The 24,011-nt window shown below is 50.9% G+C and overlaps 1 protein-coding gene across 1 annotated transcript; it reads right to left on the bottom strand.

Annotated features, from left to right (window-relative positions):
- Window positions 1–327: 327 nt before the first annotated feature.
- On the bottom strand, window positions 328–22,633 carry LIPG (lipase G, endothelial type). The gene is made up of 10 exons (XM_037034086.1): window positions 22,230–22,633; window positions 19,322–19,503; window positions 17,491–17,670; window positions 16,344–16,455; window positions 11,395–11,616; window positions 8,874–9,116; window positions 8,060–8,180; window positions 6,930–7,148; window positions 4,274–4,378; window positions 328–2,224 (listed from the first exon to the last, which is right to left on the bottom strand). Exons 1-10 carry the CDS (start codon window positions 22,324–22,326, stop codon window positions 2,203–2,205), a joined length of 1,503 nt encoding a protein of 500 aa, XP_036889981.1. The 5' UTR covers window positions 22,327–22,633; the 3' UTR covers window positions 328–2,202.
- Between the last annotated feature and the right edge of the window lie 1,378 nt (window positions 22,634–24,011).

The raw sequence follows: 24,011 nt of genomic DNA, 5'->3' as shown, positions 1-24,011 counted from the left end.
GAGTTTTGCAGAGTTTTATTATTTTACTGTTAATTTTTTTCAAAATGTTTTGTTTATTTCCGAAGAGAGAGGAAAGGAGGGAGAAAGGGAGGGAGAGAAACATTGATGTGTGAGAGAAACATCAATTGGTTGCCTCTTGCACACTCCCAACTGGGGACCCGGTCCACAACCCAGGCATGTGCCCTGAATGGGAACTGAACCAGCAGCGACCCTTTGGTCCGCAGGACAGTGTTCAATCCACTGAGCCACACACACCAGGGCTACTTTGCTATTAAAATGTTTTAATCTTGAAATTGGTTAATCTTAAAAGTAAAAACTAACCATATATTTGTTTTTATATAGTACATACACAAGAAATAAATAATGTTCTGCATAGCATTTTTAAAAAAGCATCGTTGTATACAAATAAATCTTCAAGGCCAAATGTATAAATACAGGACCCACTGAGGACTGGATTCCCAAGGCTTCCACTACTAAAAACAGGTCAGAAGCAACCAGGAGTCTTCATCGCAGTAATATAAGCTCCACTTTGGCTAGAAAGCAATCACAGAAAGAACAGACAAACACACTTGGAGAGAAAAAACACCTTGACTTATGACTTGACTGGTTATGTCTTCTGAAGCTTGGCATTGAACGAGGATGCAACGTTGGCACAGGGAGAGTAAAACAATGGCCTTTAAAACCCTCAGTACAAAAATCACTCTTCCCCCACCTGATATCATATCTCCTTCCAAATAAATTCCATCTGTGAACGCCCAACCCTTGGCACAGATGCTTTCCTTGGGGCTTTAGGAATGGCTTCGAAAACTAATCTTTACTTGTCACGTGTAGGGATACCAGGTGAGAAGGAGCTACGGAAGTCTTGATGAAGCTGCAGAGATGAACACACCAGGGACTTTGCCTCCAAGAATTCTGAGACTTCTCCCGGCCCCAGCACCAACTAGGTACGTAATTCTAGGCACGCGGCTGGCCCTCACGGAGTGTTGGTTTTGTGAAATGGGGATGATAGCTTCCCTGTTCACCTCCGGTTGATCTCTAACAAGGCGACCCACATGAAAATCTTTTGCAAAGTGAAAAAGGGTTTCTCGGGTATCATGTATATTAACTCAAATGAAGAGGTGGGGGGTTTTGAAGAAGGTCAACACAGAAAAGAGGCTGGTGTGAGAGGAAGATGTTCCAAGGAAGGAACAACACCAGGTCCAATCTGAGCACCTGCTGTTCGACAGGTCACAGTTCCGGATAAACAGACATGTGTCACATACGTAACATCTTCCACCTTCCTGGACAGAGGAGATTATGCTCCAAAGCAACCGTATCTGGCAATTGGCCACCATCCGGTCCCCAGCACTTAGGGTACCTGCTCGCTACTCTGCTGGCGATCAGCCATGCCACCCTCGGGGGGACACATGTGTTAACTGAGAAGAAATGGGCAGAAACTGCCGAAAGCCTCAGGGTCCCCAACTCTTGCGCCCTCGGCCTCTCCCCCACATCCCTTGTGCCTTCGTCACATGTATATTCATGGGTCATCTAAACTGGAAGGGAGCCTAGAAATCCCAGCACCATTAAGGTTCAGTGGTTATAAAAATTGCCCAAGCAAAAAAATGAACAACGGAAAAATAAGAAAGCCAATGATGTGTGCTTTTGAGAGTGAGTTAAGGAGCAGGACAGAAGGTCAAAAAAAAGCAACCAATATTGATCAGTGCAGTTCATTGAACCCCAACAGCGACGGCTTCAGCCTGGCCCCAGATCGACTGTGTCTGGGTGAGCAAGGGCACAGGTCTGCCATCCTGACATGAGTCAGTTCCCAGTGGGAAGGCCTCCCAGTGGCTCAGGTGGGGCCAGGCAGCTGGCAGCCTTCCACTCAGAACCACTGTTCCTTGTCAGGCAAAGCACAGGCTCACCCAGTCACAAGAACCAGCCCAGTGTGCATGAGAGGCCAGGCAGCTGGTCGTTTGCCGCAAATCTGGCCTTCGGGCTATTCTAGGGCAGCAGCAGGAGCAGCAGGAGCAGCAGGAGCAGCAGCGCATGGTCCCTCTGGCGAGAAGTCTCAGCTGTAATAATCCAGGTCCTGGGTCCCCCAAGCAGGCTCTTTCCTGTGCTCCAGGGTCAAGACTGAGAGAGGGGTCCTTCCGTCAGGTGGGTCCTCAGCAGTAACTTTCCTCCATGTGCTTGGACAGCGGGGCGGGGGCCTTGCTGGCACCCTCAGGGAAGCTCCCCAGTTTGCCTGAAAGGAACCAGTGAGAGTGCCATTCGTTAGCTCACTTAGCAAACCCCGCAGCCGGTACTGAGAGTGTCCCCTGTCCACGTCACAAGCAAGCTGTCTTACAAACCTACCTTTTCCTTGTTTCCCTTCCAGAGCTAATGGGAGGGGTCCTGAGTGCTTCTTTCTCCCCATCCTCCACCACACTAGGGGCCTCTCCGGGTGCCTCAGCATTGGCATTCACACACTTCGCACAGTACTCATCTGCAGCACACACACACACACACACACACACACACACAAGGCACTTGCATGTGTTACACACCGGCACAACCGTGGGGAGAAATATCAACAAGTCCTCTGCCTTGATTAAGAAGCAGAAGCGAGACCATGGAATGGCAATGAGCGAACAAGACGGAGCTGAGAGACCTTGGCACTAATCCCAGGGGTGCTGACTCACTGTGGAACCTCCCGGAACCTCAACCTCCTTATCGGTGGGGAGGCGAACCGTGCCCAGGTCAGCTGACCACACTGTAGGTGTCGAGGGATGTCAGGACTTCCTAGAGTTAATTTATTACTCGGGCCCCCATTGTTTATTGTTCCTCTGAGGGGGAGGAAAAATGACTTGCTTTTTCAAAGAGGCAGCATAAGATAAATCACAGCGCTCTCAACTCTCACGAAGGTCCGGGGTGAAAAAGAAGAAAGTATCTTATTATAGATACTTTATCACGAGGACAGGGACCCTTCCTGGACATCTCCAATCCATACAGCTGTTCTGAGGGTCCCTGACGTTACTACATGAGGAAGTACTAGGAAAGGTATAAATTTGAATACCAACCTAAAAAATTAAAGTTCTTATTGTAGCCCAAAGTCATGTGAGCCTAGACTGAGTCGCTTAATTAGATGGGCAGTTTCAGAATCCCACAGGCCCTGTGGTCACTGAGCCTGTGATCCCCCCAATGCTCCGGAACGGAGACAGAGCTGCTGGCACCCACAGCTGGCAGAGAGTTCATCACTGGGGACCCTGGCATGAGCACAGCTGCTTGGTAACTGATACCCAGACTGCAGAGAGGCGATTTACCTGAGCAGGTGGGATGTCCGTGCTCCAGAGCGAGCACGGGCTGGGAGTGAACCAATCAGCCTCTGTCCTTGCTCTGTTGTTACGGGGGGGGGGGCGGGGGGGGACCTGGAAAGACTGGTCTACACTGAGCCTCCACCAGGTCCCCACCTGTCCACAAGGCAAACCACACCAGCATCCCGGGGTTGGGGATACAAGTAAATGACATAACACACAGAAGGCACTAGACGCAAGGCAGGCATATCTGTGTGCTTGGTGTACGACAGTGGCCTTATTATCGAGGACCTTGGCTAGGGCAAGGGGTGGGGGCCGGTGGGAAGCTGGTCTCCCTCCTTGGGCAGGCGCTTAGGTCAGAGGATGTGTGACAAATTCCCCTTTGGGAGGTGCCCACTGCCTCACACTTTGAGATGTCAGCTTTCCTCAATTCGGAAACAAAAGGCCTCCAGCATGGGGCAAAGGGGCAGTGAGGGAAGACGACCCTTTTGTCAATTCGGCGGGGCGCAGACCAGCATTCCTCAAAAAGGGGGGAATTGCTCACTAATATCTGCTCACACTGGCCTGGGTTCCCGAAAACCAAAAAATCAAAACTCTGCTTTGTGGTTCTCCTTTACCTCCCCCTCAACTTCGCACTCCAACTTCTGCCCAAAGGGAAGCTGGGGACCCTGGAATGTCCCACAGCCCCGCTCACCACGGAGAAGTCTTGTCTAAGATGGGGCATGGGCACCAACCCCAGGGATTCAGTTTCGAAAGACATTCCACCAGGACCATGGCTACGACCCTATGCAGTTAGGCAGAACAAGAGGCAAAGGGGTGCTAATGCCCTCCGACATCCTGTCTGTTCCGCTGACTTGCCTACCTTCCTTGTAGCGGAAGGTCAGGTTCACACAGGAAGGGAGCTCTCTCCGTCCTGTTCACTGCTATGCCCCAGGTGTCCAGCCCCGTGTGAGGTGACCAGTCAACATAGGCTGCTCGCACGTAGGGAGAGCCCCACTCACCTGGTTTCGTTTCTTAGTCTCCATCTGTCCTGACACTTGTGGAACCAGAGCTCTTGGCCGGGGGATATGCTGGTGTTCTCAGGGTCTTCTGCACAAAAAGCAAACCTAGCAGGAAAAAGAAACCACTGAGGCAACCAAAACTCTAGAGGGGAAGGTATGTGGCTGTACATTAGCCAGACAGTGCTTCCCCCACCCCCAGCCAAGGTGGGCAGGGCCAAGGTGGGCGAAGCTGAGGTGGGTGGACCCAGGAGGAAGGAGCAGTTCTCAAGCTGCTGCATCCCAGCTCAAGAACCTTCAGAACCCTGGCAAGCACTCTAACCCGTGTCTCTCTCTCTGACATCTCCCGAGATTTTGTTCACGCAGCCTTTACTCATACCGCTTCCATGCTCTCCCCGATCTCTCCAAAAGATTGCCTGCCCCTCTGAACCTCCCTGATGGTCTGAGACCCTGATCTCTCAATTTAATAGGAAAGCGTGTCCTTGTATAAATGTGGCTTTTGTTATGGTCGCTCCTCTTATGGCCTGGTGTTAATAATGAGTGCCTTGATGTGCTTGTGGATCCCTCTCTCCCTGGTGGACTATAAACTCCTCGGCTGAAGGGACTCAAGGCGCCTCCAGTTCTGTGCTCACAAATACCCACTGACAAGCGTGGCGGGACTCAGCTGGAAGTCAAAATCAAAGATTCAGGAAGTGGACAGCCAAGATCACAGACAGAATCAATGGCGTAAAAACTCCTTCAACTGGAACTTAGAGCCAAGCCACGTGGGTTACTCCCACCCCAGTGGTGGGTGATTAGCATGACCCCATGACCTACTGGTCACCCCAAGAACAAAAAAGCCTAATCAGAACCACTTTGAGGACTTTTATCAGGAAGTGCAAACAGTACCTAAACATATAAAAGGGTTACTCACCTTATTACAATCAGGAAGAGTTTAAAACAACAGTAAGGGACCAATTCATACCCAACAGAATATCAAAATTGTCCCACCAAATGTAGGTGCAGAGGAGGGGAAAGGGGAACCCTTATTTTGGGGCTGAGGTTAAAATTGGTCCACCAACTTTGGAGAGGAAAATTAATAATATCTAGCCAAGTTGGAGAAGACATATACTATAACCGAGCAATTCCACTCTTTGGTATTTATACCCCAAAGGAGTCCTCCCACATGGGTACAAGTGTATTCATCTCAGTGCTATTTGGGACTGCCGAAAACAGCAGCCACTGAAACAGTCCGCAGAGCGATGGTGGAACAATTGTACAGTGACGTTATACACACAGAATAGACTAGATCTATGTGTACTGGATAAATTTCATGAACAGTGTTGAATAAATACAAGCAGCTTGTTAAGGGATGTATCCCCTCATAAGTTTCAGAAGCATCCAAAACATTTCTGTTTGGATACAAGCAGAGATATAAAAGGTAAAAAAAAAATCACAAAGGAGGGCAAGGCACTAACATTATTTAATGTTGGAAGATCAGTACATTTGGTTTGAAAGGAGAGGAACTGAATGGAGAAAGGACACAAAGGAGCTTCAGCTGTTACTTTTAAAAAATCTTCTATCTGAAACCAATATGGGAAACCACTTACATTTGTGAAGTCTTAGTGGTTTATTATACTTGAACCATTTTATAAAAATGGTCCTCTTTCTGCTACCACACCTCTAGGCACAGGTTGCACTTACAAGCAAAAGACACAATTATTGAGACCAGAGCCTTGGCACTAACAGCTTCTCCCAGCTGGCACCACCACCACCCCACCCCCTCCCCCGACCCTGCCACCAGTTCACAGGTTTCTAGAGCTAAATCACTCAAACAAGCAGCCCAAGGCTCCTCTCCTTTCCCAGCTATCCTGGGTCAGAGGCAATGAATGGAAACAAGGGAAAATGCCAAGTGAGACACAAAGAGGATGGAGACACAAAGAGGTCGGCTACCCCCGACCGCCCCCAGGCTGGCCATGACCTCCTAGAGGTCTGCTGAAGGATTTGACCAAAGTCCCTCCCATTCTTGAGAAAGGTGCTAGAAAGTCAAGGTATGGTTTAAGGAACTGACAGATAAAGGTCTGTATTTATCATGCTAGTCTTGGGGTTAACAAACATGGGAAAACTGCCCGTTAGCTTGGCAGAAAGGATTCTCTTTTACGTGACGTCAGGGCTTGCCCCATGACCTTGACTCGCAGCCTCAGAAGGAGAGGTCTAACACTCTGGAAACAGGATGCTGAGGACACCAGATCCTCCCACATACGCCATCCCAGGGACTCCCTGGACCTGACACTCTGGTTTGCTCTGCACAGGAGCAAGCCAAGACTTGGGGCTGCATGGACCTCAGGGCCAAGAGATTAGCAAGGCAGCACTCCTGAAGAGCCCTGTCCAGGAGTGGCCCCCTTCCTCTGGGCCAACCCAGCACTTGGCAAACAAATGGGGGCATTGCAGCCTCCATTTGTGCACCCTTCTCAGCCAAGGGCCTGTGATCACGGCACAAAAGTTGACAGGGGACTTGGCCTGGAATTTGCTTTTCCTTGCAAAGGTGTTTGAGGTTTTGTCCGCGTACCCTGGATGTGAAAGGACTGATGGCGCTTGCTTAGCAAAGGAAAGGACACTGCCGAGACACACTTCCTGCCTGCTACTGATGTGGGGCCCAAAAGGGTCATGAGGCACTTACTTCCGCTGGGTTTCCCCAGACTTGACCCGGATGCGCCTGACATTCACTTCCTGCTCAGACTTTGGGGACTGAGACAGCAAGCTGCGAAACCCATTCCACAGGCTGTACCAGGACTGAGGTGCCCTCTTCCAGGTGAGTCTGATCTTCAACAGGTCCCCCAAGTCCTCCTCTGTGTAGACCAGGAAGGTGTTGGTGGCATTCAGCCCGATCTGCTCCACTCTACAAAAGGGACAGAAAAGCTGGTTTCACTCCCTGCCCCCTGGGAAATTGCCATGCCATGCGGGGTGACACAGTGGTAGCACCTGCCTCCCACAGACTGGAGAGAAATGAAGGGAGCTCCCTCCCCAGGGCCCCCATCTGTGTTCCACCAGCAGGACCACAGCAGAAGTCCAATGTGCAACATGCTGACCTACAGCACCCCACCTTCTTATCAAAACCATTCCTGAGCATCACCCTATTTACACTACTTCCTGGGGGCTCAGGTCCAAGAAAAAAACAGAAATAAAGAAGCACAGAGAGTCGTATCCCCACTCAACAGTATCCTCTTCCTCTGCACCCACAGGCATTGGTCTCCCGAGAAAGTCCTGGCCCCCTCCTGCCCATTTGGCACCTGGCGTCTGCATCACCCCACGTGTGTGCATGAGTGTGTGCACATGAAGCTGCCCTCCCAGCTAGACCCTGAGCCTGGGAGCCAGCACTGCGATGCCATTCCTTTGCAATCCCAGCACTGTGCAGCCTGGCTCTTTGTACCCTAGGAGTCTCAACGAATCTGTACAGATTCTGTGTGCCCGCCCACAGAAAATCGGAAATGGTCCAGGGATGGCTTATGCCGTTCCAGATTCCCTAAAGCCTCAGGGCCCAGCCGTTGTCTAAAACGACACAGCACTTTCTGCCTTCCAGCAGCTTCTCACACTGCTGATTCATCCTAGAAGCTTCCCTCCCAAAAATGTTCTTTGTCGAGGGCTTGGTATGAGAGAATGGAGAGACAGAAAACTGCAGGGGCCACTGGAACCACCCAGCCCCTCCCCCAGGCCCCCAGACTACACTCTTCCACTCTGTTCACAGGCTCCAGCACGCTCTCATTCTGTCCCAGCTGGCCCTCGCCCCAACAAAGGGAACTTGGGACTCACGTTTCCAACGCCAGCATCTGGGAGTCTGTACTGATGCCATAAAGGGTGACATAAAACGCGGGCTCAATTTCTGTCGTGTTCTTGTAGCTGAAGACGTGGATTTTCATCTGATAGTGATAAACTGCAGGGGCAGCAGAACAAAGGCATGTGTCAGCCTTGACTGCTGGGCCAGAGCCTCCTGACCCAAGCTCAGTCACCCAGCACACTGAGTGCGTTTTTAGGGACGGTCATCCTTTTGGCCCAGCCCAGCCTCCAGCTTCTCTCTGCTCTCATTCTGTCCAATGGTATAAGAGGTCACTGGGATACAGAAGAAAGAGCTCTACACTCAGGGTTCAGGAGGGCTTTTGGGGATCTGGCCCACCTACTTTCCTGCTATATAACCTGGCATTAAGAACCGAGGCTCTTTAAGCCTTCATTTCCTAATATGTAAAATAATACCCCCAGTACCCACAAAGCTTTATGGTTTTACAGCATGCTATAAAAAGGCAGACATCATTTTGATTCCCTGGTCCTGCCTCGGATTTTTGTAATGATCAAATGAGAAAACAAATACAAAACAGCTTTGAAAAGTTAAAGGCAAGAGAGATTTAAGATGTCAAATGTGATCATGGCGTGATAATTCACACAACAAAAGAAGTCCCCACCATTTGTTCTTAAAGATTAAATCTCCACGGCATGTACAGCGTAACCCGATTTGCAGTGATTTGATTTAACTGTGCCGGCCACACCTCACGCGCTGGGATGTGCCCTGTCCCACAAGGCATTTAGAAAGAGGGCAAAGACAGCCCTGGGGCCCTGGGGGACAGAGGGTTACCTCTGAAAGGCATGCCCGCCCGGGTCTTTAGGTACATCTTGCTATTCCTCTTGTTCCTTGTTTTCTTGGTGTTGTAGCCAATCCTGTTACAACGGTTCTTCCGGCAGCTGAGACAGATCCCCTTTTTGAAGCGGGTCGAGTCCGTGCACTGGAATGCAAAGCTCGGCTGGTCCTGATTCATCAGGGAGTCCACAAAGAGGTATATGGCCCGCTCATGCTCACATCTCATCCCCTCTGGGAATGCTGGTGAGGGAGGAAGGCGGAGACGGAAAACACGTCCGATAAGCCACTTGTCAATGATTCCCCACTTGGTCAGTAAGTACCATGCAAAACTGGGAGTCACAAAATAGTCATGGGGGTGTACAGCCCAGCAGACACAGCCAATAATCGTGTAGTATCTGTGTACAGTGCCGGGTGGGGACTGGAAACAGAGGAGGGACCGCTCTGTAAAGATTATGATTGTCTAACCACTATGCTGTATGCCGGACACTAACACAAAAGAACACTAAATGTAAACTGTAATTGAAAAATAGAAAAACAAGTACTATACACCTCACCAACCATAACAAGTTGCACTGTTGCTGTTTGTATTCTTGTTTGTGTAATTCCTCGTACTTGCCCAGTGCTAGGCTTCCACTAAGATGCAGGAGAGTTAGAGGCCATTCCTGCTGCCTCGCCGCTTGCTCTCCGGGCAGGAAGCCAGCCCTAACGCACACAAAGCAGCCGGGAGCAACAGAGCGCATGCAACAGGTATGAAGTCGGGTGATGAAGAGCTGTGTACAGTTGGAGTCACCAAGTCCTGATAAGGTTGTACGGTCACAAAAAGGGGGAAATGGACCAGATGCTAAACATCATCCCGTGTGGGGCTCAGCAAACTACAGCTAGCAGGCTGACCGCTTGTTTTTGCAAAGAAAGTTTTCCTGGAATGCAGCCGCGCTCATTTGTTCACATGTTGTCTACGGCTGCTTTTGTGCCACAGCAGCCGAGCAGAGTGCCGAAAACAGGCTCTGGCCTGCAAAGCCTAAAATATTTATTTACTAGCTGACATTTTAGGAAAATGTTTGCCAACCCGCATTCTAGTCTGTTCCTCTCCATGATAACCCAAAGGCCCATAAATGTGAAGTATTTTGCTCAGGCTCACACAGACAGCTGGTTTCAAAGTTAGAAGTATAACTTGGATTTTCTGGCGCATAATCCATCATTATTTCTTGTAACCAGAGGCTGACGCCAATAATTTCAGTAAGTCCTGGGACCCCAAGAAATACCCCATTTCCACTAACACCACTAGTCTGAAGAAATGCACCCTGACAGGTGTGGCTCAGTGGGCTGAGCACTGGCCTGGGAACTGAAAGGTCGCTGGTTCTATTCCTGATTGAGGCGCATGCCTGTTTGTGGGCCAGGTCCCCAGTTAGGGGCACAATCGATGTTGTTCTCGCACATGGATGTGCCTCTCCCTTTCTTCCTCCCTTCCTCTCTCTCTAAACAAATAAAAATAAAATATTAAATTTAAAGAAAAAAATAGAAAGAAGGGAAGAAAGGAAGGAAGAAGGAAGGAAAAGAAGAAAGAGAGAGAGAAAGAAGTTCCATCCTCCCACCCCTGAGGCAGGGCTGAACTGCCTCTGCATGGACCTCCAAGTCATTCAGGGGCTACGCGGATACCTGGTCACATTGGGAGAGGGCAACAGTCTTAATACTGAGCGTCAGAGCAGGACACCCCAGGGCACAGCATCACAGCAGAGAGAACCGACCGAAGCCAAGACTTAGAGAGGCTGCCAGGATCCAAGGCCGTGAGTGAAGGAGAAATCCAGAAAGAGATCAGTCGCGGGGGCCGCACATCTGTTTCAGTAGCAAACCGGGCCAAGCCCAAGCCAGCTGGGAGCAGACTCAGGCATTCGAAGACAAATGATAAGTGAATAGGGAAAGCATCTTGGGTTCACTTCTTTACAATGTTACGAAAAATACATTATAGTGCATTCATGCTATAGAATATCACACAGTCTCTAAGAGTGAGAAGGTAAGATCTCAGTGCTCTGATGTTTAAGAATGCCAATAATACACTGTGACCGAAAAAGTTGTGGGACAACGTCATTCTGACACATACCATTAGATATACACAAATAAATTGCAGAGAAAAACACTGGAAAGACACTGCTCATTCATATTGGCTAGTTCTGAAGGGTGAGTAGAAGCAGGAGTGAGAGGTGAGGGGGCGACTTTGCTTTTTGCTTTATGCAATTCTATATTGCTTGATTTTATGCAACAAACAGGCATTTCTTTTGTTATCAAAAGATATTAATCCATAGAAGCTGGACCTCAAAGCATGAGAAGGCAGAGCAGAGAACACAGGACGGCTGTTCACAGGCTTATCGGACAAGCCATGGCAGACAGTGTTTGAGGGCCCCTGTGGGGTGGGGGGGACGATACAGTAAGATAATTGGGACCTCTCACGGTTTTGGCTGATTTAGGAGGAGATGTGGTAACTGAGTCAAACCTCCCATGAAGCAGAAAATAAGGAACTCACTTCCATATGCAAGTGACCCCAGAACGTTGTTGAGTCCACAGCCTGGCTGGAAGTCACCCGAATTGGGGTAGATGTCGATGTGGCCCACAGGCCTCTGAATCCCGATGCTCAAGCCGAAGGAAGGCGTGTAGGTGTGGAGGACATCCACAAAGTCCGCATCGTCGGGGGACAGCCGGCTGTGGCTGTCTGCCCTTTCAAACATGGGCCCGGCCGGATCCAAACCTATGGTGGAAGGGGGAGCCGATACCAACTGTGTCGGGTGCACCAAGTCAGGTCAAGTTCGCGTGTGCAGGAGGACACTGAACTCGAACCCTGGCTGATCTGGAATGCTCAGTGCCTGCTGTCAAGGAATTTCTGCTTTCTTCTGACGCCTTCGCCTGTCCTGACACTTCAGCTGATTCAGTCAATCAGCCACAAGCTTCACCCTGACCCGCAGCTCCGAGGAACCACGAGCTTTCAGAATGACAGCAGTTCTAGAAAGAACTTGGACTGACTGAAACTAAGCCATTCATCCCATTTGTCCTGGCACTGAGGAGCCTTCCACAACCCCAAGTTAACAGGTTTTTTTACAAAATAACTGAGCCTCCTGCAATTTGGGGGGGAAGGCTCAGTCTCCCAAATAGACTGAGCTATTCACATTTGGAATTACACCCCCCCTTCCTTGAATGATGATGGGTCAGGCCTGGGAGTAGAGCGGTGAGATACACTGACAGTCTGTATCTCACGCCTCCAGAATTCTCTGTGTCGCAGCCATAAAGAGAAAACATTTTTCCCTCAACACTTTCTGGATTGAACAGGCAAGTAGCACAGTAGAGAATACTGGTCCTCACATTGGAAAGTCACAGATATCACCAGGAACTTGTTACAAAATTCAGACTCCGCTTTGTAACTACAAAGAACTCTGGAAGGGTGGAGCAGCCACCGGTCACCTGTGGGGTGTGTGTGTCGGGGAAGACGGCAGGGCAGGGCACTGGGCAGGGACTGGCAGCCACAAGAGAGACTTCCACTATCATTTAATTTTGGAACCACACGGATGCAAAACCATTCAAAGAAAAGCGTGAACTGTAAAATGCAGATCCCCTGGACCCCTAGGGATTCTCCTTAGTAGGTCTGGTGTGGAGCCCAGATAGATAGATAGATAGATAGATAGATAGATATGCATACATACATACATACATACACACATTTATTCCCCAGGTGACCCTGAAAGTAGGTAGTCTGCAGGCCAGGTTTTGAAAAATTTCTCCCTACTTCAGTATCATCTAGAAAATGGACCTGAATATCTCAAGTCATACAGCTCATGTGAGAGAGTGTGAGGCTAAGTGCTTGTCAGTGCAAATACTGGCTCTTATTACCAAACGCAAGTGATTATGGGGGCCAAACATATCCTAACCTAGAAGGCCCTGGCCCTACAGACACAGAGAAAACAAATGAAGAGACTACTCACAGCAGAGGGCGGGGGGGTCTGTTTAGTCTAGAATAGCGGTTCTCAACTGGGAGTGATTTTGCTTCCAAAGGGACAGTTGGCAATGTCTGGGGTCATTTTTGGTTGTCACAATTGCAGGGGGACGTTGTGTGGAGAAGCTACTAGCATTGCACGGAGAGGGTAGAGGCCCAGGGTGCTGATACACACCCAACCGCGCTCAGAGCAGCCCCCACTACAAAGCGTTAACTGGCCCCGAATGTGAAGAGAGCCAAGGCTGAGAAACGCTGATCGAGAAACAGCAAGGCAGGCAGGAGGCATGACCAAAACCAGTCCTGAAATGCAGGGGGTGGGAAATGGGACAGTGCTCCCCAGACCCCAGGGCCATGGAACGAGGGAGCTCAACGGGCGGCTGAGAGAGCAGTTTGGGGGTAAACAAAAGGCAACACTGTTGTCCAGAGAAAACCTGTGGAACCCATTCTCATGAGGATGGCAAACCGCTTTTAGAAGTTTAGACAAATGTATGTAAGACGGAGGCCAAAAGGGAGCCCAGGCTGCTCGGGGGCTCATCCCCAGCCCAAGACCCAAAAGAAAGGTGGCACAAAAGGAGTGTCCTCTCAGAACGGTCCAGGATGATACGTTTTAGAGGCTACAGGGACTGCAAAACGGACACAAGTGGCCTCTCCCTGCCTGCTGCCATGCCCCCTGGAGAAAAAATAAATAAATAAAGAGGAGCATTCTGCTTTGCAACCAACATAAGAGAAGCTCTTTGCTCGGTGTGAACAAAAGTCTCCACCAGACGGTCAGCACCATGGAAACCAGGCTAGGTTGGAGGAATGCGGGCGGCAGGGCTTCTCCATGACCTACCCACCGCTGGCGGCCAGGCTCAGTCTGCGCCTACCCAGGCTGACCCGGCCTGACACAGAGCCAGGGCCCAGGGACTCGGCAGAAAAGTTCCACAAATTACTTTTTTAACTAGGAGAGAGAGGGAGAACTTACCCCCTCCGGAAAGACAGAAGATGGAGAACCACCCTTTTCCATTCAGTCTGACTCCCCCAGAAGTGCTCTGTCCAGCGAATGGAGTACACACACACACGCATGCACACATGTATACACCCACACAGGAGCGCTTCTGCATTCTGGCCTGGCAGGGCAGAGCCTCCTGCAGCGACTGGGGAGAAGCAGTGTGGCCCAGTGGGTAGGGGGCGGGCTCTGGAATCTGACAGCCTGGGTTTGAGTCCCAGCCCTGCTACACAGGATGTAAGATACTGCACTCATCATTTAAGCAGGGTCATAGTCTCCCCACCTGTCTAATGGAGCCAAAGGACCCCCTTTGCCCAGGTGCTCTGTGACTTACCTGTCATAGGCAAGAAGTACTTGTCACACGTAAGTGCTTGACACTAAGCAGCATCTAACCCAGAGCCTACCAACTGCTCATTTAATTTCTATTTCTTGAAGAATGAATAAATCTGTTTGCTTATTTATTTATAACTAACTAGACAAAGGTTCAATTAGAAATTTATGCCCTCTTCCCTAGCATATCACAGAATTCCCTCAGGAGCCTAGGCGTGTAAAACCCGAGCAGACCCCAATACGCAGCTCTCTGATCCAAGCAAGACTGGGATTCAGGCATCCCCCCTGCGGGCCGCAGGCCTCTGCACAGCAGCAGCAGTTGCGGCCCCAGGACCCCATTCCAGCTATAGTCTCTGATCCCTTTACCAGTCGGGACCCCCTGGTGCCCAGGCCCAGGAGAAATCCAAGGACAGAGGGAAGTTTACAAGCCCCCTGCCCCCGTCCCCCATCAGACATGCGTGACAGCACATGTCAGGTCACCCACATACCCTCTGAGGGGCTGCTTGGCAACTGGGTGGAGGCCGCGCCTTCCCGCCGTGCTCACCCCAGCCCCCTGCTCCACAGAGTAAAGCTGGAAAGAGGGGGCCAAGCTCAGAACACGCGGCCCCGGTACCCCAGGCAGAAAGCATGGAGGACTGATTAGCATTCTGCCAGCGAAGCCCACATCCCAGGGGCTGCCACCCAGAAAGGGGAAAGAACAGGAATGCTCCGTACTAGCCCCCCTGTCTTTTGGGATTTGGAAATAAGGACAGGGGGCTCTTCAGCTTGTCCTTGCTGCCAAGAGGGCTTTCTGGTGGGGGGCTGGTATGCACTGGCCCCCACCAGACCAGCTGGCCTGGCTCTGGACATTCTGCTTCGCACTGGGGCTAGGAGGAGGTGCTGAGACAATGGGGCCCAGAGTGGGGTAAGGTCAGACAGCTTTGCTCCGGCAGCAGGTTAATGAGCAGCCATGTGTGGCCACGCAGCCGCTGTCCTGGTGATAAAACATAAAGCTCTCAAGGTATGCTAAAGCAGATAACTGAGTCTAAAGGAGTGTGTGTGTGTGTGTGTGTGTGTGTGCGTGTGCAGGTGTGCACAAGCACATTAGGCTTAAACCCAGGACAATGATAATAACGAGGGCCGCTAAAACCTCACAGATTAATATTTTTTATATATCCGCCCCACCAGCTTACAGTATCGCTGAAATCCGATATTCTACCGTCACTAAATCTTTCTTTAGCTAAGACCACACCCCTGAGTCCTATTTCAAAATGAACATGCTGTTGGGAAAGAAATTGATCAACTCCTTCCTTCTATTTTGGGGGCAGAAGGGAAGCTGCAGGGGAAGACAGCAGAAGGTTGGAAGGAGACTAAAAGTTCAGGGCAACAAACGCGCCACTCGTTTTAGCCCAGAGGAAGCCCTGAGCTGTGTTTGAGGGGTCCCCCAACACGAGAGAAAGAGGATCTTCCCCACTTTCCACGATCACTGAAGGATTTCATTCAAACTCTCACATCAACAGCTAGGCAAAATGGAAACCTCAATTTTCTGTTGGCAACCTACATGCTCATATCAGAAAAGTCTCTTCGAGGACAAAGTTTAATCATCCATTCGAAACAGGTCATTATCACTAATAAATCTTCCAGTTAAACATTGGCAAGAGGCTGTGGATAGATGAAATGGAAATCAGAGGCAGAATTCAACCTAGAGCCCACCACTCATTCTTTCTTTTGTGGTTCTAGAGTATTTATCGCAAGTGGAGATGGGGCGCGGGCCCCAGAAGGGGGGAGGCTTACTTTGGTTGTGAGCTGTTTGACTCCCAGTGTTTCCTTGCCTGTTGGGTCAGACCAGTGGTTTTCAAACTGTTTCCCTGGGCCTCTGGGCCACTGCAGTGCCTCCGGGAAAGGGGAAGGTCTGAAGAGCAAGGCTGACACTGCCCACCACACACCTGCCTCGACCAGAACGGCCTTTCTGTTTCATATCTTGGGATGCCACACAAGTGTAATTTGCAAAAGAAGGGTTCTGTGACTGCACAGAACATTTGAAAAGCTAGGGGTTAGTTGTTCTCCAGGTTTTTTCCAAAACTAATGCTCTATGGCTCATCCATGCTGCCTCATTTGGAAGCACTCTGGTTCTGAAAAGCCAGCTTGTCAGAGGAGCCGGGGACCGGCTATTTGTGGAGGAAGCCGAGCTTACCCGTGATTCTGCCCACTGTGCCCTTCACAAAGTTGCCAGCGTACCCGGCCACATGAGCTCCAAGGCTGTAGCCAATCAAGTGAACATTCCCAAGAGAAAAGTCATCCTTCTCCTGCAGGAAAGCACAAAAGTATGTCAGTGAGAGTGTAGTCCTGAACCCACAGAGGCTCCCACAGTTCAACAGTTCGATCACAACAAGGAGACATGGGAGCCAGGGGCAGATACTTGCAGGGGCATGGCTGGCTTTGAGGGCAATGCAACACAGATGGAACACAGCCAGGTAAGAGGAGGTCAGAAGGACTCAGTGGCAATGCAAATGCCGAGCACTGGCAGCAGGTTGTGACTAGAAGCTGTATGCCTGACCCTTCCCCTACATGTTTTCCATTCTTTCCGGCAGCATCTAAGGGGGGAGGGTAGCGGTGTGGAGGTCAAAGCCACCAGGCTCACTGGAGACTAAGTTCCAGCATTGGCCTGCAGCTGCATACTCCTTGCCCACTGTCTCAGGCCCCAGGAGCTGCACCCTCATTACAAGCTCACCTGGGATCCCAGAGTTGGAGCATTGCACCCTGACAGGGCACTCTGCTGGTGGGGTTGAGGAGGTGGGAGTTTGACCCCACTGCTCAGGAACCAAGTTCCCCAAAACAACCTGGGCAGAAGACTGAGGGACTGTTTGAGAACCCAGAATTTTAAGATCTTTAGATCTGTTTTCCACGCTTGATATTTTAAGTAAGGCAGTGGGCTGCATTCGTGTGAACCAACACCCTCCCCACTCTCAGGACAGGCACCCTCCAGAGGAAAAGCAGACGGCCGTAGGTTTGTAAGATTACAAGCCGTCCTGGCTCCTGGCCATTCCCAACCAACTTAAGAGTGTGTGTTTCCAGTATCAGAAAGTAATGATTCATCAGGCAAGTTTTCTTCTAGCAAATAAAGTAACAGGAAGAATCCAGAGACATATCAATAATGAAAAGGCTCTCTAAAAGTCCCAGATTTCAAGTATTTCAAATCATACTTCATGCAGTAACAATGTGAATCCCAGAGATTTTGATCAAACATCCCAAATCCACTGTAACACTGCCTGACCCCTATTTCTTAAGGTTTGAGTTCAAGATGCCGCTCACGAAAGACGATTCCCTCTCATCCCCAGTACCTGCAGCCCATCGAGCAGCCTCGCGATGCTCTGTCCCACCACCCGAATGTTGTTGACCGCGTCTGCGTAAAGCTGGTGAGCCAGGGGCAGCCAGTTGACCACCACGACATTGGCTTCTTTCTCTCTCGTCTGCAGGGCTGACACAAGCTTGTACAGCCACTGTTCAAGTGCGCCGCTCATCTGCAAGAGAAAACAAGAAATTAAAAAAAAAAAAACTTGTCTGTGTACAGAGATCCTAATGAATATAAGATTCAGTTCCATGATCCTCTTCCGAGATGATTCCAGAATCTTCACCTTAACTGCGCAGGGACTAAACATTTGCACATGAACAGGGCCAACCACAGGCAGGGGTTCTATGTGGGTGTTTGTTTTCATTGTTCTTTGTACCCCTGGTTTTTCTCATCAGAACAATCATAGCTGCTGCCCGCTGTCCTATAAGGTAGGCATTGGTGGCAATGCTGGTCTGAGGCTGGCCTGAGTCCCAATCACAGTCAGCAAGTGGCCTGCTCCATCATTCAAAGGCAGCTGGGAAGGGTTGCCCTGGAGAATTAGCTTCTCTCTTGAAGATGCAGGGAGATGGTGTCTCCTAGGCAAACACCGAGTTAACAAATGACCCCATCCCACAACCCATCTCTGCCATGCCTCCTGATCCCAGAGAAGGGAAGATCCATCCCAGGAATCCCAATTAGAACTCAGGACACATTTTCCCACAGAAACAATGTAGAAATGGTGACAAGGTCCAGTTGTCAACCTCTCCACAAGCACGTTATTAGATAAAAAGGTTTTCTGTGCCTGGCCTGGGAACCTGCTTGCCATTTACAATCTCGCTTCTACGGGAAACCACTATTCCAAGTTCCAAACAGATTGCAAAAGAACTTTCTGGAATGCAACCCATTTGTAAGTTGCAGGCAGTTTGCATTTGCATTTTGACAGGAGGCCTTGAGAAGATTCAAATGCATGATTCTAATCGTGGGCTGTGGAATGCAGACAGCTGGCTGGACAGGTCTTGAATTGCCTCTTCAATCACATCAGGTAGGTAGGCACCTACCCCCAGACTTCCCCCCAGGCCTGACCCCAACAGTTGGTGATAGACCTAAAGACCCAGGAAACATGTAACGGATATGAATCTCTCATCATTAAGAAGAAGAATGTCCCCTCCCAATTAGCCCAGGCAGACACCTACTCACTTAGTACTGCCATTTTCCTACAGACTGTGACTATATGAATGAATGAATAAATCCCTCGCTGGTCAAAAGCTTCTGAAGCTGAGTGTTCAAGCCCTTTTTTCTTGAAGTTTGCCATGGACTTTTCAATGTGAATTGCTCAGCTAGGACCCAGAAAGAGCCCCAGAGCCCTTAAAGGGAGCCACCTCTATGCAAACAGGTGGGCACCATGCCAGCGGCGGCCAGCAAGCCAGGCCAGCTGGCTCCGCAGAGACTCTCCGAGCCAGTCAAGTTGCTTCAGCTCAGCTAAGTTCTTAGGGAGGGATGGCCCCTGTGAGGCAGCGGCTGACCAACATAATTAAGTGTAATTAGAGGGATCCTTTGGAGCCAGGGGAGCTGGGCTGCTGCCCTCAGGAGAGCCACTTTCTGAAAGCCCGCTGTGTGCCCACATTAAATACCACCCTGCTGGAGTCCAGATTGCCCCCTTAGTGAAGTGCCCATTACATTCTTCACAGCTGTCTGAAATACAAGCAGCCCACAAGGAAACGGGGCAGTGGGGCGGGGGGAGGAGAGTGGAATCTGGAAGCACCAGTATTCTTTTTAATTGACCAAAAACAAAAGAAACTAAATCTCAGGCAAAGCTGCAGAGCTCCCTCCCCTGGGCTCACCGTCCACCCGTGAATGATGAAAAAGGTTTTGGCTGTCACGTTGAAGCCACAGTCTTCTAGAGTGTGGTTGTGGCCAAAGGAGAGGTAACATCCCTCATGCTCCGGGTCCTCGGAGGTTCGGAGGTTAAACCGCACAGCAAGTTTGTCAACAGCCTGTACATCCTCGGGTTTGTGGAGCTCATCTGGGGAGAGAGAGCAGAGCTTGGTGCATCTGGTGGGCTTGCGTAATGAGTGGTCTGGGATATCGTTCTAGCGCAACCTTGAGTAAATTATTCAAGCCCTCTGGGTCTCAGGTTTTACATCTGCAGAATGTGTCCTCCTCACCTTCCCTAAGAGTTGTGATGATATCATAAAAGGGACATCTGGTCTATATTTAAGAATATTAGTCACTAGTATTAATTACTGTAATTCAAATAAACATGTGTCTCTTGCTTTTCTTTCTTCTTCCCTATCAAAGCAAATTCACTTTCCTTCCCTCAAGTTACTACTTTTAAAGTATGGGTCCTCAATTTTTCCCCCCAAAATGCTTGGGACCAGTTGAGTTGCAGAATTCAGAAATTTTCAGATTGTAGGAAAATGGCATTATGGTACACGCAGCATGTATTATACAACACCGCCAGCTGGGTCTGGAGCTTTCCACACCAGCATTTCTGCAGGGAAATACATGACTGCTCACAACCTGAGGACAAAAAGAAAAGGATAAAATAGCCTCCTGTCAGTTCGGGTTCCAGCCAGGTGAAGCCAGGTCTGCTGCCAAATGAGTTACCAAACAAAGTTTCCCGTTTTGAAAGATTTGGGAGTTTGGGGTTCCAGGGAAGAAGCTGTCCACCTATTACACAACATGCTTCTCCCAGTGTTCCCCGCTCCACCTTCTTTCACTGCTACTGCCAGAAAGCCCTCATTCCTGCCTCCCCAGTGGCCTTTACAGAGCTCGGCATGTGCCGGGCGCTCTTCTAGTTTGTTAAATAAGTGACTGAAGCCACGGAAAACTCATACAAGCAGCAAAACCACTCCCTCCAGCTCCACCACTCAGGGACAGCGCCTTGGAGGAGATAACCAGATAACGCTGCCCCCGTGACAAAGCCAACGTCACGGATGGCCCCTATGGCCTTTAAACACTTACAGGTGCTCTAATCCCCACACTGCGTCAATGATCATAAGCGAATCCCACCAAACACTCTTCCAGCTGTCTAGGAAACCGCCCCTTGATAACAGGCTGAGAAATTAGAAAACCAAACTCCCCTGTCATCCAGAAACCAGGGGGAAAGATACCGAAGGAACATCCCGGGAGCTTCATTATTCCCAGAGTTAGGAAGGAAACGGAATCATAGAAAGAAGGACCAGAGTGGTGGAGAGGGGGGTGGTGAATTCGGGGGGGGGGCGGGGAAGAGAGAGAAGGTGCCAGGTGTAAAAAGGGTAGAGTTCCAGAAAATGCATCTCAACACACACGAACAGAACTCTGTCATTAAAGTAAGGAACAAAAGTTTCAACGGGCAGAAATTGGAACCATGGACATACTTAGTTTGACACCTCCCCAGTTGCCACCCATATAGCCACTTCACACAAAACCCAGATGGAAAATTCTAGGGAAAAAGGCTTCCTGGGACAGACTGGCGATAAGCCCGCAGATCGACATAAGGGTTCACCTCAGCAGCTGCCTCTCTGACCCCAAAGTTCTGTAGCTTCGTCGCTACTATTTGGGGCCTGGATCACTTCAACCTCTGGCACTAGATGATTGTTCTTCAGCCAGATGTCCTTGTGGCTCATTCTTTAGTTCCCTGCTCCCGGGTTCTTAAAGAGGAAAGACTAACCTCAGGTTTAAACTGCACCAGCTTCTCCCATCAGCACTCCGTACCTACCACAACACTGAGCACCATTTGTATATTTTCATTGGATTTTGTCTGTCTTCTCACTGAGGACTTGTAAGCTCCAGGAGGGTGGGGTTTCCACCTGCTCCTGGAAGAGCACCTGGCACTAAGTAGGCATGCATTAAATACTTTTTTGAATGCATGAAATGGCCCACAAATACTGAGAGTTGCAGAACACAGAAGTTGGAAGGAACATGACCATTCCGCAGGAGAGGAGCTAGAGGTGCTACCTACCCTGAGTCACACTATTACTTACACTAGAGTGGGGGACATGCTTAGTAAAGCCAGCCTTTTCCATTCGTGTGTTCAAATTAGCCCTCCCACCAGTACATGAGTTGACAGGGACCAACCTCATTTGGCCAACTTCAGCAGAATAGTAAACTGGGTGCAGTTCAGGGGTTCCCTGGGCACTCCTGCTGTGTGACCCCACCCTCACTCCACGGAGGCAGACTTCTTCCAGTGGAAGAGAAAGCCACGTGGAGCTCAGGAGGAAGGAAAGCTAGCAGCTAGGAAAAAAAAGAGAGGGAGCTGGAAAGGGGGCGGGGGTGAGGAGGAGGCTGGCAACCTGTGAGAAGCAGCCCAGCAGCCGCTGGGTAGTCACTCACCGAATGCTCCTGCCACCTTAATTTTCAAAACACCTACGTGGAGATAGATTAAACGGAGAAGAGGCGCCGCGAGAGAGAGCTCCTTCTGACCTTGTACATTGGCAAACCTCCGGGTTCAAAGACGAGCGCAAGGTTGAAGAACAGCTGCCAGCCAATGGGGTCGACCGGACAGCACATTTTAAGGGACCCATCCCGGTCCTGGAAAGGGGTCGGGTGAGAGCGAGCGGGCTAGGTCCCGCCAGCGATGCCCACGCCAGAAGCGCCAAGAAACAAGTGAGCCGCAAGACTGATGATTAGCAGGAGCAGACGCAGAGCGCAGGGGGAAAGAAGTATTTCCCAGGAACGAGGGAGTACTGAAGAAGGTCTGCAAGACAGAGGGGTCCCGAGGGCACAGAAAAGAAGCTTCGGAGGCAATAAAAAATCAGGGCACGTTACCTTGTAACGGTCTCTCTGGACCGAGGGTTGCGGGGCCTCCCGCGGCAAAGCAACAATAGACGCTCCAGAGGCAGAGCAGAAGCACGGAGTTTCTCATCCTTCCCCGCCACACAACCGTCGCCAAACAGGACTTTCAAAATGTGGGGGGCAAAGCGAAACGAAACGAAACACCTCCCGAGGTTCCAGCAGTCCGAGCCCGTAACACCCGAGGTGGGCACCTTCTCTCCCCCAGGGCGGTGTAGCCTTAGACCGCGGAAAGTGGAGAGGGTGGGGGATGAAAACTTGGCTGCACTGAGCGGCTGGGGTGGCAGAGGATGTGTGAAGGGCTTAAACCAGAGTCAGATCTGCCTGCGCCCACGCCGCACGCCCGGGAGGCACGGGCTCGCCACTGTCACGCAGAGAACTCCCGGGGAGGTAGGTTTTTTAAAGTAGGGGAGTCATCTGACCCATCGCCAGATGGTGATTTGCATAATTTATTCCCGGTTCCCGACTCGGATTGGTCACACCTTCGTTGACGCCAGAATCGAGACTCCCAAAGTTTGAATGAAAGCACCACACACCCACCACGAGGACGCTCTGCACCCGCAGCCTTGCGTTCTCCCCCTCCCGCCTTTCTCCAGCCTCCACACTTCCTCCTAGCGCCCAGCCTGGGACCCCAGATTCTTCCCTCTTCCCTCCCGGGGGCGGTGGGGGCTGTGCCTTGACATTCCGCGCCCGCTGGGGACGCGATCCCTGAGGCAGGAAGATTATCCTCTCCAAAGTGCAAAGCTATCCCCGCACCCAGAATGGTCTCTCCGTGCCCCCGGCCAAAGGCCCGGATGGGAGACAGCCACCTTGTCGCCTCTTTGGTACTTCCTTCAATCCCACCCAAAGAGACCACCCAGAGACCACCTCGACGGGTGCAGACAGCGCGATAGGACTAGAATCAGGCAGCGCGATAGGACTAGAATCAGGGACTAGGGGCTGTTGGCACAGACCCTTTTCGGAGTCCTGTTCCACCACTAGCTGCAACACTCGCAGCAAGCTACTGAACTTCTGCAAGGCCGTTCGTTCCTTGGTCCCCAATAACTGTGGTGACAGTTCCTGCTGCTTATGAATGTTGGCTAAAACTAAAAGAGATCATACACAGCGCTTAATGTGGCGCCGACCACATAGTAGGCTTCTTTATACCTTGTGTGGGAGGGGGGGCGGGGGCGGGGGCGCTGGAGGGATACCAGGCGACACTTCCCAAAGGGAACAGAGAGCTGAGCTTGGGAGGTCTCAGAGCGTGGCCCGCAGCGAGTCTTTGCAGATGTGCGCAACTACCTGTTGCGTGGAATTAAGTAGTTGCTTCTTCTCATCCGTTCTCCTCTCTCTCCTTCCCTTCACTGATCTGCCCCCCTGCTCCTCCCTCGCGTCTCGGATCCCAGCTCCCGCTCCTCCCCGGGACTCAGGGACCGAGAATGGCGAGCACGGGAGAACTCGTCACCGAGTCCGCATCTGACGAGGGGGAGCCGGAGCTGAGCCCGGGGCTCTCCGAGGTCCGCGGCCGGGACAACTGGACAGCGCCTGCGCTTCAACAGTCCTCGGGACGCCGCGGCAGTGGGAGGGATAGAAAGCTCCGTGCAAAGCGGTGCGCCGCCTTCCCACCGCATCCCTGCCAAGCCTGAGCACGCCCTGCATGGCTGCGCGAGTGACCGCACGGTCGCCGGAGGACAACCTGTCCTACTCCAGCCCGCGGAGGAAAGTAGCCCCGCGCCCCTTCCTCTCTGATGTCGGCGCCCCAGCCTGGAAGGTCTGCGA

This window comes from Sturnira hondurensis, unplaced genomic scaffold, assembly GCF_014824575.4.
Source record: "Sturnira hondurensis isolate 20B ecotype Veracruz unplaced genomic scaffold, ASM1482457v3 Scaffold0001872, whole genome shotgun sequence".
Taxonomy (NCBI): domain Eukaryota; kingdom Metazoa; phylum Chordata; class Mammalia; order Chiroptera; family Phyllostomidae; genus Sturnira; species Sturnira hondurensis.
This window is presented reverse-complemented; position numbering and strand designations above follow the sequence as displayed.